The sequence below is a fragment of the Cebidichthys violaceus genome, unplaced genomic scaffold (assembly GCF_023349555.1).
Source record: "Cebidichthys violaceus isolate CVI_PGR_0920_01 unplaced genomic scaffold, fCebVio1.0.p SCAF_35, whole genome shotgun sequence".
Taxonomy (NCBI): domain Eukaryota; kingdom Metazoa; phylum Chordata; class Actinopteri; order Perciformes; family Stichaeidae; genus Cebidichthys; species Cebidichthys violaceus.
The window spans coordinates 2,806,305-2,821,444 of NW_027176539.1; the positions used below are offsets into that span (position 1 = coordinate 2,806,305).

General features: G+C 41.2%; 1 protein-coding gene across 1 annotated transcript in view; it reads right to left on the reverse strand.

Moving 5' to 3' along the window:
* Positions 1-5,106: 5,106 nt before the first annotated feature.
* The window catches only part of grin3bb (glutamate receptor, ionotropic, N-methyl-D-aspartate 3Bb), a 36,711-nt gene continuing 26,677 nt past the window's right edge, over positions 5,107-15,140 (reverse strand). Inside the window, exons 5-9 of the mRNA XM_068725385.1 lie at positions 14,061-14,176; positions 11,196-11,347; positions 7,416-7,580; positions 6,307-6,374; positions 5,107-6,130 (exon numbers count right to left, since the gene is read on the reverse strand). Of these exons, the coding sequence (XP_068581486.1) occupies positions 5,413-6,130; positions 6,307-6,374; positions 7,416-7,580; positions 11,196-11,347; positions 14,061-14,176 (1,219 nt within the window). The 3' untranslated portion in view covers positions 5,107-5,412. The remainder of the gene's footprint in view (positions 6,131-6,306; positions 6,375-7,415; positions 7,581-11,195; positions 11,348-14,060; positions 14,177-15,140) is intronic.

The following is a 15,140-nucleotide window of genomic DNA, read 5'->3' on the forward strand; positions in this document are numbered from 1 at the left end:
TACCCCAAGTGAAGGAGTTCAAGTACCTCGGGGTCTTGTTCGCGAGTGAGGGAACAATGGAACGTGAGATTGGCCGGAGAATCGGAGCAGCTGGGGCGGTATTGCAGTCGCTCTATTGCACCGTTGTGACGAAAAGAGAGCTGAGCCGCAAGGCAAAGCTCTCTATCTACCGGGCAATCTTCGTTCCTACTCTCACCTATGGTCATGTGGACTGGGTCATGACCGAAAGAATTAGATCGCGGGTACAAGCGGCCGAGATGGGTTTCCTCAGGAGGGTGGCTGGCATCTCCCTTAGAGATAGAGTGAGAAGTTTGGTCATCCGTGAGGGACTCGGAGTAGAGCCGCTGCTCCTTTGTGTGGAAAGGAGCCAGTTGAGGTGGTTCGGGCATCTGGTAAGGATGCCACCTGGGCGCCTCCCTAGGGAGGTGTTCCAGGCACAACCAGCTGGGAGGAGACCCCGAGGGAGGCCCAGGACCAGGTGGAGGGACTATATCTCCAGACTGGCCTGGGAGCGCCTCGGGATCCCCCAGTCAGAGCTGGCTGATGTGGCTCGGGAAAGGGAAGTTTGGGGTCCCCTGCTGGAGCTGTTGCCCCTGCGACCCGATCCCGGAGAAGCGGTTAAAGATGAGATGAGATGAGAGACCACTGAGACTGTTTCATTGACTTTAAATTGTTATATGTGATTGCTTTGGAAAAACTTTTATAAAACAACAGCCTTACCATTTGTAAATGGATCCAAACTAAAGACACTGTTTTTTTAGATTAAGTTAACCCTCTTCCCTTGTCCGTTAACCATGTGATGCATAAGGTGACGACCGTCCCTACCAAAGGAACTTAAAAGTGAGTACCCTGGGTGAAGACTTGGCAGTGTTAGTCATAAATGGTGAAAAGTTCACAATATGCAATAGTAAAGTACAGACGTTCTACATAACTATTCATACTGGGTGTTAGGGTTACATCCTACTGAGAGCGCCTAGGGCGTAGCCGTACAAGACTCTCAAAAAGTCAATCATTCCGAAAATTCTAACGATTTAGCTACGGGGTGAGATAAAAGGCCTATGGTATTGTTCCGACATCTCCGTGAGGAAACTAACCAACGCAGGTCGGAGAGCCTTTAGGGGTGACCACCGTGTTAGGTGCGCAAACTTGTCCTGCTTTCCCTGGGGCAGGATCTGTTCACGCTACAGCTGTTAGAACAATGGGTCGTCAGAACAATGGGTCATCAGAACAATTGGCCGGCAGAACAATGGGTCGGTGGAACAATGGGCCTGTCGGAACGATGGGCTGTTAGAACAATGGGTCGTTAGAACAATGGGTCGTCAAAACAATGGGCCATCGGAACAATGGGCCGTCAGAACAATGGGCCTGTGGGAACAATGGGCCGTCAGAACAATGGGCCGCTAGAACAATGGGCTGCTAGAACAATGGGTTGTCAGAACAATGGGCTGTTAGAACAATGGGGTGGCAGAACAATGGGCCTGTCAGAACAATGGGCCGCTAGAACAATGGGCTGCTAGAACAATGGGTTGTCAGAACAATGGGCTGTTAGAACAATGAGCTGTCAGAACAATGGGCTGTTAGAACAATGGGCCTGTCGGAACAATGGGCTGTTAGAACAATGGGCCTGTCGGAACAATGGGCTGTTAGAACAATGGGTCGTCAGAACAATTGGCCATCGGAACAATGGGCCGCTAGAACAATGGGCTGCTAGAACAATGGGTTGTCAGAACAATGGGCTGTTAGAACAATGGATCGTCAAAACAATGGAATGTTAGAACAATGGGTCGTCAGAACAATGGGTCGTCCGTACAATGGGTCGTCAGAACAATGGGCCGCTAGAAAAATGGGCTGCTAGAACAATGGGTTGTCAGAACAATGGGCTGTTAGAACAATGGATCGTCAAAACAATGGAATGTTAGAACAATGGGTCGTCAGTACAATGGGCCGTCAGCACAATGGGCTGCTAGAACAATGGGCCGCTAGAACAATGGATTGTCAGAACAATGGGCTGTTAGAACAATGGGCTTCAGAACAATGGGCCGTCGGAACAATGGATCGTCAAAACAATGGAATGTTAGAACAATGGGTCGTCAGTACAATGGGCCGTCAGCACAATGGGCTGCTAGAACAATGGGCCGCTAGAACAATGGATTGTCAGAACAATGGGCTTCAGAACAATGGGCCGTCGGAACAATGGGCCTGTCGGAACAATGGGCTGTTAGAACAATGGGCCGTCAGAACAATGCACCATCGGAACAATGGGCCGTCAGAACAATGGGCCGCTAGAACAATGGGCTGCTAGAACAATGGATTGTCAGAACAATGGGCTTCAGAACAATGGGCCGTCGGAACAATGGGCCTGTCGGAACAATGGGCTGTTAGAACAATGGGCCGTCAGAACAATGCACCATCGGAACAATGGGCCGTCAGAACAATGGGCCGCTAGAACAATGGGCTGCTAGAACAATGGGTTGTCAGAACAATGGGCTGTAAGAACAATGAGCCTTCAGAACAATGTGTCGTCGGAACAATGGGCCATTAGAACAATGAGCCGTCGGAATAATGGGCCGTTAGAACAATGGGCTGTGAGAACAATGAGCTGTCGAGAACAATGGGCTGTTAGAACAATGAGCTGTCGGAACAATGGGCTGTGAGAACAATTAGCCGTCGGAACAATGGGCTGTGGGAACAATGGGCCGTCAGAACAATGGGCAATCTCCAGCAGTTTCCCTGCCTCCAGGCGTTGTGCTAAACTAGGCTAACAGTTCTGGACACAAAGGTAAAACTGAAACATCCAAACCGGGAAAACAGGAGAGGATTTAATAAAATGTCAGACTGTCCCTTTAAACTGGAAGTTTTTATGTTATAATTTCAAAATAAACTGTCATCAGTGCAAACAGCAGGTGGCACTGTTTAGTGCAGGACGCTCCCTGTAGGCTAGGTAGCTATAGCAGAAATAAGAAATTAAGTCTTCTGCTTTTCAAGCTCCATGTCAGAAACAGGAAAGAAACAGTAAGATTCAAAGACTGCAGCTTTCAGTCCCTCATCACTGTCATCCACTTGAGTCTCTGATATCAGCATCTGCTAATGTTAACTACTTTTAATCATGGACACCCTTATATATTATAATCCATTAAAACCCAAAATATGAATTTGAATAGGTTTTCACTTTTAAACTGTGCAGATAAAATATCTTAAAACGTTCAAGTTTGTAAGGTATTATACAAAGAAAATATAATATATTGAGATGATTTAAATTAATAAAATGCTCTTTTTAAGTGTAAAAAAACATTTGAAAAGGGACTATTAATAGATAAATGAATGGATTGTAATTTATTAAGATATCTTAATAGATTATCTCATCTTAGAAAGCTATTTAATTTATTTATATTTAATTTAATAGAAACATAAAGAGTTGAATCCCATTCAAATGTACCAAATAGCATGAAATAAATACATAAATTGAATAAAATTCATGCTCTGTGGTTGATTTCACACTGTGCGGATAATCCATTAATGAATGTTTTTGGGTCAAACATATAAATTTGCACCTTCATTGATAGATGGAGGTTCCTTCATTGAAGAGTACCTGTATTGTTTGTTTTGTAAACTTAATCTTTCCCATATAACATGAAAGTGGTGTCACTTTTCTCCACACACAGTACTTATTGCATCAACGTTTCTTTAGGTGACCCGTGAACACATCTTTGAAGTTGGTCTCAGTCTCCAGCTGGTTGTCTTTTGTTTGGTGGTGCGTTCACTCGCTGTAGGTCTGATTCAGCCTCGCAGTGAGTCTCGTTTCTACAAAAGTTCCTGAAACCACGTCCACACTTTAGAGTCACAGTGGCCATTTTAAACAGTGTGAGGATCAGCATTTACTCAAAGATTGAAAAACTACTGTTACTAAAACGTGAGTGTTTCAGATGAACTGAAAAGTCGTGACATCAGCAGCAACAGATCAACCAGCAGCTTAAATCAAGCAGAAGCTTAATTAAAACATATTAGTTAACTTATCACACTGATAAACACATGCCTCTGGGTTCGTTAAGGGTTATTTCAAAGCATGTTTCTATTGTTGTCAAATCTTTCTGTTGTAAAAATAAAGATTCATGAATAAGAGTGTGTCAAATGTGGTGAAAGATGTGTTACATCGGTGTAAACCAGGGCTACATGTAGGGTCCTCTCTTGTTCCTTATTCACAGTGTCTCCAAATGTTTGTAAAGTGACCAAATATATTTTACTTTCTGACTTCCGTAACTGGCCGAGACCATGTGAATCCAACTTACTATGAAATGAGAATCCCATAAAATCGGCTGAATATCTAGCAAGACTCATTACTTTTCCCCAAAAATGTAGGATTCAGGATTCTCAAATATTTTCAGTAGTTTATTCAGTACTTTAGTTGTATTATTATTATTCATTCAGCTATTAAACAGGTTTACAGGAGTCATGACATTATATTAAGTGCAGTGTTGCACTTAATGCTTTTTTCTCATTTACATTTTTTTTTGCAATTGAATATTAACATGACAGAGACACTTTAATTTAGAGGGACCTTATGTTTTCAATTAAGGTGTAAATTCAGGCGTCAACCCAAATTTGTGTTTAAACAATAAATAAATGTATAGAATATTATACATTAATATACAATTCTGTTGTTAATGCTTTTTAGATCTGCTCAATATAAGCGTTTAAGACACATACCTAATCTTTTTGGGGGTGGATTTTATGTTATTTAGTAATTTTTTTGAAGTTTTTCTTCTTCAAAAAGCCATTCAACTGTGTTAACGTACGATATTAAACATTTAAACATTTTCCATGATTTATCTCCAAATCTGCAGTGAACCACTGAATTTGCAATTTATTTAATTTATTTTAATAATCAATGTCCTTTCAATTGGGACAAATTAAGAATAATCTGTATTTTATATATATATATATATATACATATATATACACATACATACATACATACATATATATATATATATATATATATATATATATATATATATATATATATATATATATATATATATATATATATATATATATGTATATGTGATTTTATTTTTTGATTTTATTCATTATCAGTATCCTCTCCAGTTGAAGCTACCACCTAACAGTGAGATTATCGATATGATATTGGCAGAACATTATAAATCAAACAAAAAGCTACGGTCTTATGGTTGTATGAAAAGTCTCCCTTCATTGACTCACTGAGTCTCTGTAATGTACAAATACATTAGTATTAGTATACTTATTTCTACAGCTGAATTAATGACCTCCTTGTGGCTTTATTGTCATATACGAGTGAATTTGTGTTTAACTTTGGCATTTAAAAATAAAACCCTTTCAGCAGTTTAAAATGGCCGCCGAGTGGTGCGAGTCATATGACCAGTACAGACAGCATCACCTCTGATTGGTCAGTCTGCTATGGAGAGGCCGGACTTTGGACAGGACTTTGTGAGGTGGGTCCGTCATGGTCGTCACGCACTTCGTGTTGGAAGGGAAGGGCGTTACGGGGGCGATGGCGGGCGGGGCGATGGCGGGCGGGGAGATTGCTGTTGTTGTAGTCGTCGTGGTAACTGCAGACGGGTTGTCGGTTACTGTGGCAACTGGTTTGGCCAGAGTGGTCTGGATCTCGGCCCTCCTGGCTAGAGCCGTCCTCAGCTTCTCCCTCATCTGGTCGATCTGTTCCTGCAGCTCCTGCAGCTCACCGGGCCGGGGGGGAGGGGGAGGGGGTGCTACAGCAACAGAAGGAGGCGCAGAGGTATTAGGTTGGGCAGAGGAGGAAGCAGAAGAGGAGGATGATGAGGGTTGGGAAAGGAGCAGGCTGGCAAGTGAAGCCGGCGGTCCTCCGTTCTCACACAGTCTGCTGTTTGGCCCCGCCTTTGGCTTGGCTGGTAACAGCCCTTCAGATTTGGCCCCGCCTCCCTTGGCATCAGATGTGGCGATGCGAGCGAGCAGACGGCGAGTATTCAGGGTCTCCAGGTTAAAGTGGACTTGTTTGAAGTCTCGGGCGTCCTTAGCGGCGGCCTTACTGGCCTCATTGTTCCACTTGGCCGAGGCTCCGGGGGCCGGCAGAGCGGGAGTGCCGGAGGGGGGCTGAGGCTTCTCGAGGTTACAGCTGAACAGAAACAGAGTCACAGTTCATGCTTTACATTGGAAACAGCAGTTTGTAGCAGCTTCACTTTGAAAGTTGACCTCATCACCTTTGCTACATTTGAAGTCATTTAGATTCATCACGGTGAGTTTAAACACATTTCTAATAAACATGTTGATGACATCAGACATAAGACCAACCTTTTCTCTTTCTCAGCTCGCTGCCTCTTTACGTCTTCATACGTCATGTTCAGAGCTCGATGGATTTTCTGCAAAACACACAGAAACATTTTCCTCTGAACAGGAACAACATCAGAATCATCAATGAGCTGTTAGGGTTGCACAGTAAGATGACAGCTGTAAACTCTGACATGTTTCAAGAGATTAATGATCCTCTGCACCTCCTCAACACTCTTTAGAACCTCTTCAATGACCTCAACACTTCCTCTGCACCTCCATAACTCTTTAGAACCTCTTCAATCACCTCAACACATCCTCTGCGCCTCCATAACTCTTTAGAACCTCTTCTATCACCTCAACACATCCTCTGCGCCTCCATAACTCCTTAGAACCTCTTCAATCACCTCAACACATCCTCTGCACCTCCATAACTCTTTAGAACCTCTTCAATCACCTCAATACGTCCTCTGCACCTCCATAACTCTTTAGAACCTCTTCAATCACCTCAACACATCCTCTGCGCCTCCATAACTCTTTAGAACCTCTTCAATCACCTCAACACATCCTCTGCACCTCCATAACTGTTTAGAACCTCTTCTATTGCCTCAACACATCCTCTGCACCTCCTTAACTCTTTAGAACCTCTTCAATCACCTCAATACGTCCTCTGCACCTCCATAACTCTTTAGAACCTCTTCAATCACCTCAACACATCCTCTGCGCCTCCATAACTCTTTAGAACCTCTTCAATCACCTCAACACATCCTCTGCACCTCCTTAACTGTTTAGAACCTCTTCTATTGCTTCAACACATCCTCTGCACCTCCTTAACTCTTTAGAACCTCTTCAATCACCTCAATATGTCCTCTGCACCTCCATACCTCTTTAGAACCTCTTCAATCACCTCAACACATCCTCTGCGCCTCCATAACTCCTTAGAACCTCTTCTATCACCTCAACACATCCTCTGCGCCTCCTTATCATCCTACCCAAACCTGTCGCTACCTAAATGCCAGTTGATGGTTTTGTTGTAAGCACAGTTTTGCAGCAGGAGTTATGTTTTTGTCTTTTACAGTAAAACAAAAACATGAATGTATAGTGTAAACACACAAACACCTTCTGAGTCTAACCTGTGAGGTATGCAGCCAGTATTTGAGGTTCTGTCGGCGACGGATGTGAGGCAGGACGAGTTGGTAGAAACCGTGTTCACATGCCAGAGTCAGCAACGCTCCACCCACTCCAACGCACAACAACACGAAGAGTCCCGAAAAGTGACTGATCCCCATCTGAAGAGTCTGACAGAGAAGAAGAAGAAGACAGTAATTAAACAACGTCCCTACCAGGGACCTTGGAGAAAGAAACCCACTTCAAAAGGAGTTCCTACAACCCTGCAGTGCCAGATGTCGTAATTGTGACTTACTCATAATTGTGCTGATATGCTTCCATACAGATGTGACTTGTTCTGCCTCAGTAACATGTGGTGTTTCTACAAACAGGCTGGAGTTCAGTTCATTGTGTTGAAAAGTTAACAGAGGTATCGAAGGCACTGTGCCACCTCTGATGTAAACAGAGGTGATTTACACGAGTAACAAGAAAGCTTGTAGAGATGAAAATAAACCTTCATATTATTTATTTAGTTATATAAAACTTAAAGCCAACTCTTTGTAGGAAACCAGTCTAGAAGTCTACAGCTCTGTGAGGCTGTACATGCTAACATAAGCATGCTAACATAAGCATGCTAACATGCACTCAAAGCTGACATGTTGATGTTTAGCAGATATGATTTTACCATGTTCACCATATGACATTAGCATGTTAACATTAGCTAATTAGCAGGAACAAAGCATACAGCTGATATTGGTATTGGACACATTAACATGTTGACCTGACGATGAAAAGTCAGAGGATCAATAAAGTTATTGTAGTTCATTCTGAATGATGAAGCCTGTTTCATCACCATCCAACAGACCAAAGTGACAGACATTCTCTTATAGAGCTACGTGCTGCTGACATGGCTGATGTGATGATAAGAAGACAATATATTGACAGCTAACAGCTGATGTTTGTGTTTATTAAAGTAGAATTTAAACTTGATCACCAATAAACTGCGAAATCAGACAACAGCAGAACTTCTTTTCATCAGATATTTACAGTGTTCTATGACTAAGGTTTATTTCATCAGAACCTCCAACATGTTGTGGAAGATCTCTACTTTGAAGTTCTACTGTTACCATGACGTTCAGAGATAACTCTACATAGTCTCATAGTCCAGGAGTTGATTATTATTATATGTGTTATTCAATCAGTCAGTTTGAGCTTCTGGTGTTCATCAAGATTCTCGTCATGAAGACGTTCAGGTGAGTCGTGCTGCTTCTTTCTCTTCTTTAAAAGAAGAGAAAGAGTGAACCTCAGGTTGTGTCCAGCAGGGGGCAGCAGCTCAACACATGAGCACACGGTATACAGTGCTGTGAAAAAGTATTTGCCCCCTTCCTGGTTTCTTATTTTTTTGCATATTTGTCACACGTTTCAGATCATCAAACAAATTTTAATATTAGACAAAGATAACCCGAGTAAATACAAAATGCGGTTTTTAGATGATGATTTAATTTATTAAGGGAGAAAAGCTATCCAAACCTACTTGGCCCTATGTGAAAAAGTAATTGCCCCCTAAACCTGATAACTGGTTTTGTCACCCTTGGCGGCAACAATTGCAATCCAGTGTTTGCGATAACTGACAATGAGTCTTTCACATCGCTGTGGAAGAATTTTGGCCCACTGTTATTTGCAGAATTGTTTTAATTCAGCCACATTGGATGGTTTTCGATCAGAAACGGCTTGTTGAAGCTCAGCCACAGCATCTCAATCACATTTAAGTCCAGACTTTGACTAGGCCACTCCAGAACCTTCATTTTGCTTTTTTTGAGCCATTCAGAGGTGGACTTGCTGGTGTGTTTTGGATCATTGTCCTGCTGCATAACCAAAGTGTGCTTGAATTTGAGGTCACAAACTGATGGCTCGACATTCTCTTTCAGGATGTTCTGGTAGAGAGCAGAATTCATGGTTCTGTAAATTATGGCAAGTTGTCCAGGTCCTGCAGTTGCAAAGCAGCCCCAGGCCATCACACCACCATCACCATGTGTGACTGTTGGTATGATGTTGTTTTTATGAAATGCTGTGTCAGTTTTACGTCAGATGTAACGGGACGCACACCTTCCAGAAAGTTCAACTTTTGTCTCGTGAGTCCACAGAATATTTGCCCAAAAGTCTCGGGGATCATCAAGATGTTTTTGGCAAATGTGAGACGAGCCTTTGTGTTCTTTTTGCTCAGCAGTGTCTTTCTCCTTGGAACTCTCCCATGATGCTATTTGTGCTCAGTCTGTTTCTTATTGTTGAATCATGAACACTGATCTTAACTGAGGAGACTGAGGCCTGCAGTTCTTCACATGTTGTTCTGGGGTCTTTCTGGACTGATACATGTCAGTTACTTTGTTTCTCATCTGTTCTTGAATTTCTTTAGATGGAGGCATGATGTGTTGCTTTTTGAGATCTTTCAGCCGACTTCACTTTGTCAGACAGGTTCTATTTAAGTGACTTCTTGATTCAACAGGTCTGGCAGTAATCAGGCCTGGGTGTGGATCGTGAAATTGAACTCAGCTTTCCAAAAAATCACATTTGATTCATGATTTATCAAGGGGGGGGCAATTACTTTTTCACATAGGGCCAAGTAGGTTTGGATAGCTTTTCTCCCTTAATAAAAGAAATCATCATTTGAAAACAGCATTTTGTATTTACTCGGGTTATCTTTGTCTAATATTAAAATTTGTTAGTGGAAAGACACACATTATATAAACTCTGGCAACAATGAATATGAACTGAAAAACCTGACGTCTTTATTAAATATGAACTACAGAAAACATCACAGTCCTCCTGTTTTGGTCCTGTTTGAATACTGTATACTGTATTTACACTGTGTGTTGTATTTACAGTGTGTGCTGTATTTACAGTGTGTGTTGTATTTACACTGTATGTTGTATTTACACTGTGTGTTGTATTTACACTGTATGTTGTATTTACACTGTGTGCTGTATTTCCACTGTGTGCTGTATTTACACTGTATATGTATTTACAGTGTGTTGTATTTACAGTGTGTGCTGTATTTACACTGTATGTTGTATTTACAGTGTGTGCTGTATTTACACTGTATGTTGTATTTACACTGTGCTGTATTTACACTGTATGTTGTATTTACAGTGTGTGCTGTATTTACACTGTGCTGTATTTACAGTGTGTGTTGTATTTACAGTGTGTTGTATTTACATTGTGTGCTGTATTTACACTGTGTGTTGTATTTACACTGTGTGCTGTATTTACACTGTATGTTGTATTTACACTGTATGTTGTATTTACAGTGTGTGCTGTATTTACAGTGTGTGTTGTATTTATACTGTGCTGTATTTACACTGTATGTTGTATTTACACTGCGCTGTATTTACAGTGTGTTGTATTTACACTGTTTGTTGTATTTACACTGTATGTTGTATTTACATGTTTGTTGTATTTACACTGTATGCTGTATTTACAGTGTGTTGTATTTACAGTGTGTTGTATTTACACTGTGCTGTATTTACACTGTGTGCTGTATTTACACTGTATATTGTATTTACACTGTGCTGTATTTACACTGTGCTGTATTTACACTGTATGTTGTATTTACACTGTTTGTTGTATTTACACTGTATGTTGTATTTACACTGTATGCTCAGAGTACCTTTGCGAATATTTAGATTTTACTTAGACTATATTTTGCAGAGATTTCATATAATTTAGTATTTTAATAAATAGTAAATAACTGAAGAAAGAATCCTGAGATACTAATAAATAATAACAGAGTATCCTTATGTGAGACTGACCTCGGTGACAGCGAACACTCGGTTACCACAAGGAACCACTTTGTACCACTTGTCGTGCAGCAGATCCATGTAGCCTTCAGACTTATATCTGCTGATGAACTCTGAGATGTTGGAGGTCAGAGGAGAGTTCTGAGGCAGACCGATACCATAACCTGAAAAGTAAACAACAAACAACAAACAATAAACAACAGACCGATACCATAACCTGAAGAGTAAACAACAAACAACAAACAATAAACAACAGACCGATACCATAACCTGAGAGTAAACAACAAACAACAAACAATAAACAACAGACCGATACCATAACCTGAGAGTAAACAACAAACAACAAACAATAAACAACAGACCAATACCATAGCCTGAAGCGTAAACAACAAACAACAGACCGATATGTAACCTGAAGAGTAAACAATAAACAATAAACAACAGACCGATACCGTAACTTGAAGAGTAGACAACAAACATTCTGATTCCTCGTGGAATCATTGATGACGAGCATTACGAATGACGATATAGAACATAGTGTAGCGGCGTTCCGTCGGTGTGCTCCCATGCCTAATGCAGCTCTTCGTTTGCACCTGCTGCCGCCATGACTTCATTAAAACACGACACAAGGGAGCGTCAATCGTTAACGTAAATGTCTTTCAATATATTTTACATATCTTAGTTCCTACGCAATGTGCATAATTCAGAAATTAAATGATAAATATTCCCAAAATTCCAATTAAATAATATATACACCTGTGGCTCTTACACATAGTATATGTATATAGCATATATATATATACAGTTGTGGTCAAAAGTTTACATACACTTGTAAAGAACATAATGTCATGGCTCTCTTGAGTTTCCAGTTATTTCTACAACTCTGATTTTTCTCTGATAGAGTGATTGGAACAGATACTTCTTTGTCACAAAAAACATTCATGAAGTTTGGTTCTTTCATGACTTTATTATGGGTTAACAGAAAAAGTGATCAAATCTGCTGGGTCAAAAATATACATACAGCAACATGAATTAGCAATTTTGGTGACTTAGAAAGTTGTGTCAATGAAATGAGCTTCATAGCATGGCCTCTTAACTTCTTGTGAGTGATTATGAGTGACTACAGCTGGTGACTTCTCTGAGGCCATTTAAATAGGGCTCATTGGATACAAACACCCACAAACGCTACAATGGGAAAGTCAAAGGAGCTCAGCATGGATCTGAAAAAGCGAATCATTGACTTGAACAAGTCAGGAAAGTCACTTGGAGCCATTTCAAAGCAGCTGCAGGTCCCAGAGCAACAGTGCAAACAATTGTTTGTAAGTATAAAGTGCATGGCACTGTTTTGTCACTGCCACGATCAGGAAGAAAACGCAAGCTATCACCTGCTGCTGAGAGAAAATTGGTCAGGAGGGTGAAGAGTCAACCGAGAACCACCAAAAAGCAGATCTGCCAAGAATTAGAAGCTGCTGGAACACAGGTGTCAGTGTCCACAGTCAAGCGTGTTTTGCATCTCCATGGACTGAGAGGCTGCCGTGCAAGAAGGAAGCCCTTGCTCCAAAAGCGGCACCTTAAGGCTCGACTGAAGTTTGCTGCTGATCACGTGGACAAAGATAAGACCTTCTGGAGGAAAGTTCTGTGGTCAGACGAAACAAAAATCGAGCTGTTTGGCCACAATGCCCAGCAATATGTTTGGAAGAGAAAAGGGGAGGCCTTTAACCCCAAGAACACCATGCCTACCGTCAAGCACAATGGTGGTAGTATTATCCTGTGGGGCTGTTTTGCTGCCAATGGAACTGGTGCTTTACAGAGAGTAAATAGGATAATGAAGGAGGATTACCTTCAAATTCTTCAAGATAACCTAAAATCATCAGCCCGAAGGTTGGGTCTTGGGCGCAGTTGGGTGTTCCAACAGGACAATGACCCCAAACACACATCAAAAGTGGTAATGGAATGGCTAAATCAGGCTAGAATTAGGGTTTTAGAATGGCCTTCCCAAAGTCCTGACTTAAAATCCCATTGAGAACATGTGGACAATGCTGAAGAAACAAGTCCATGTCAGAAAGCCATCAAATTTAACTGAACTGCACCAATTCTGTCAAGAGGAGTGGTCAAAGATTCAACGAGAAGCTTGCCAGAAGCTTGTGGATGGCTACCAAAAGCACCTAATTGAAGTGAAAATGGCCAAGGGACATGTAACCAAATATTAGCACTGCTGTATGTATATTTTTGACCCAGCAGATTTGATCACTTTTTCTGTTAACCCATAATAAAGTCATGAAAGAACCAAACTTCATGAATGTTTTTTGTGACAAAGAAGTATCTGTTCCAATCACTCTATCAGAGAAAAATCAGAGTTGTAGAAATAACGGGGAAACTCAAGAGAGCCATGACATTATGTTCTTTACAAGTGTAATAAACTTTTGACCACAACTGTGTGTATATATATATATATATATATATATATATATATATATATATATATATATATATATATATATATACACATGATATAGAACATAGTATGTGTATATAGTACATGTATATATAGACGATATACTCCATACTGTGGAGTGTACAGAATGTGTGTTCTCAGCAGAGTCTCTGCAGAAGGAAGAAGCTCAGAGTGAATCTTTAAACTGGTAAACTGTCTGCAGGGAGATGGTTCTAATGATCTGATTGATCGAGATGTGGTTGATGATGAAACTTCATGAAACACGTTTCAATAAAAAGCTGATGGAACTGAGAGGAAGAAAAACCCAGAACGACATGTTTGTACTTCGGTATTTGAGGACAACACATTAACCACGGCAACTAGAAGTTTAAATGTCCACACAAAGACAGAAACACGGTTCACACACAAACACTACGTCTCACCTTCGATTGCAAACGGTTTCCCGACTGTTGCAAGTTTACAGTCGGCGTCGATGGAAACCTCGTAATCCAGAAGAGCTTTATCCATGATGAAGGCATCAAGGAGAGGAGGATCTGTCCTTCAACACAGAGCAACAAGGTTACTACATGATGAAGGCATCAAGGACAGGAGGATCTGTCCTTCAACATAGAGCAACAAGGTTACTACATGATGAAGGCATCAAGGAGAGAAGGATCTGTCCTTCAACACAGAGCAACAAGGTTACTACATGATTAAGGCATCAAGGAGAGGAGAATCTGTTGTTCAACACAGAGCAACAAAGTTACTACATGATGAAGGCATCAAGGAGAGAAGGATCTGTCCTTCACAACAGAGCAACAAGGTTACTACAGCAACTAGAGACTATGTCCTCCAACACAGAGCAACAAGGTTACTACAGCAACTAGAGACTAAGTCCTCCAACACAGAGCAACATGGTTACTACAGCGACTAGAGACTATGTCCTCCAACACAGAGCAACATGGTTACTACAGCAACTAGAGGATATGTCCTCCAACACAGAGCAACATGGTTACTACAGCAACTAGAGACTATGTACTTCAACACAGAGCAACAAGGTTACTACAGCAACTAGAGACTATGTACTTCAACACAGAGCAACAAGGTTACTACAGAAACTAGAGACTAAGTCCTTCAACACAGAGCAACAAGGTTACTACAGCAACTAGAGACTAAGTCCTTCAACACAGAGCAACAAGGTTACTACAGCAACTAGAGACTAAGTCCTTCAACACAGAGCAACAAGGTTACTACAGCAACTAGAGACTAAGTCCTTCAACACAGAGCAACATGGTTACTATAGCAACTAGAGGATCTGCCCTTCAACACAGAGCAACAAGGTTACTACATGATGAAGGCATCAAGGACAGGAGGATCTGTCCTTCAACACAGAGCAACAAGGTTACTACATGATGAAGGCATCAAGGAGAGAAGGATCTGTCCTTCAACACAGAGCAACAAGGTTACTACATGATTAAGGCATCAAGGAGAGGAGAATCTGTTGTTCAACACAGAGCAACAAA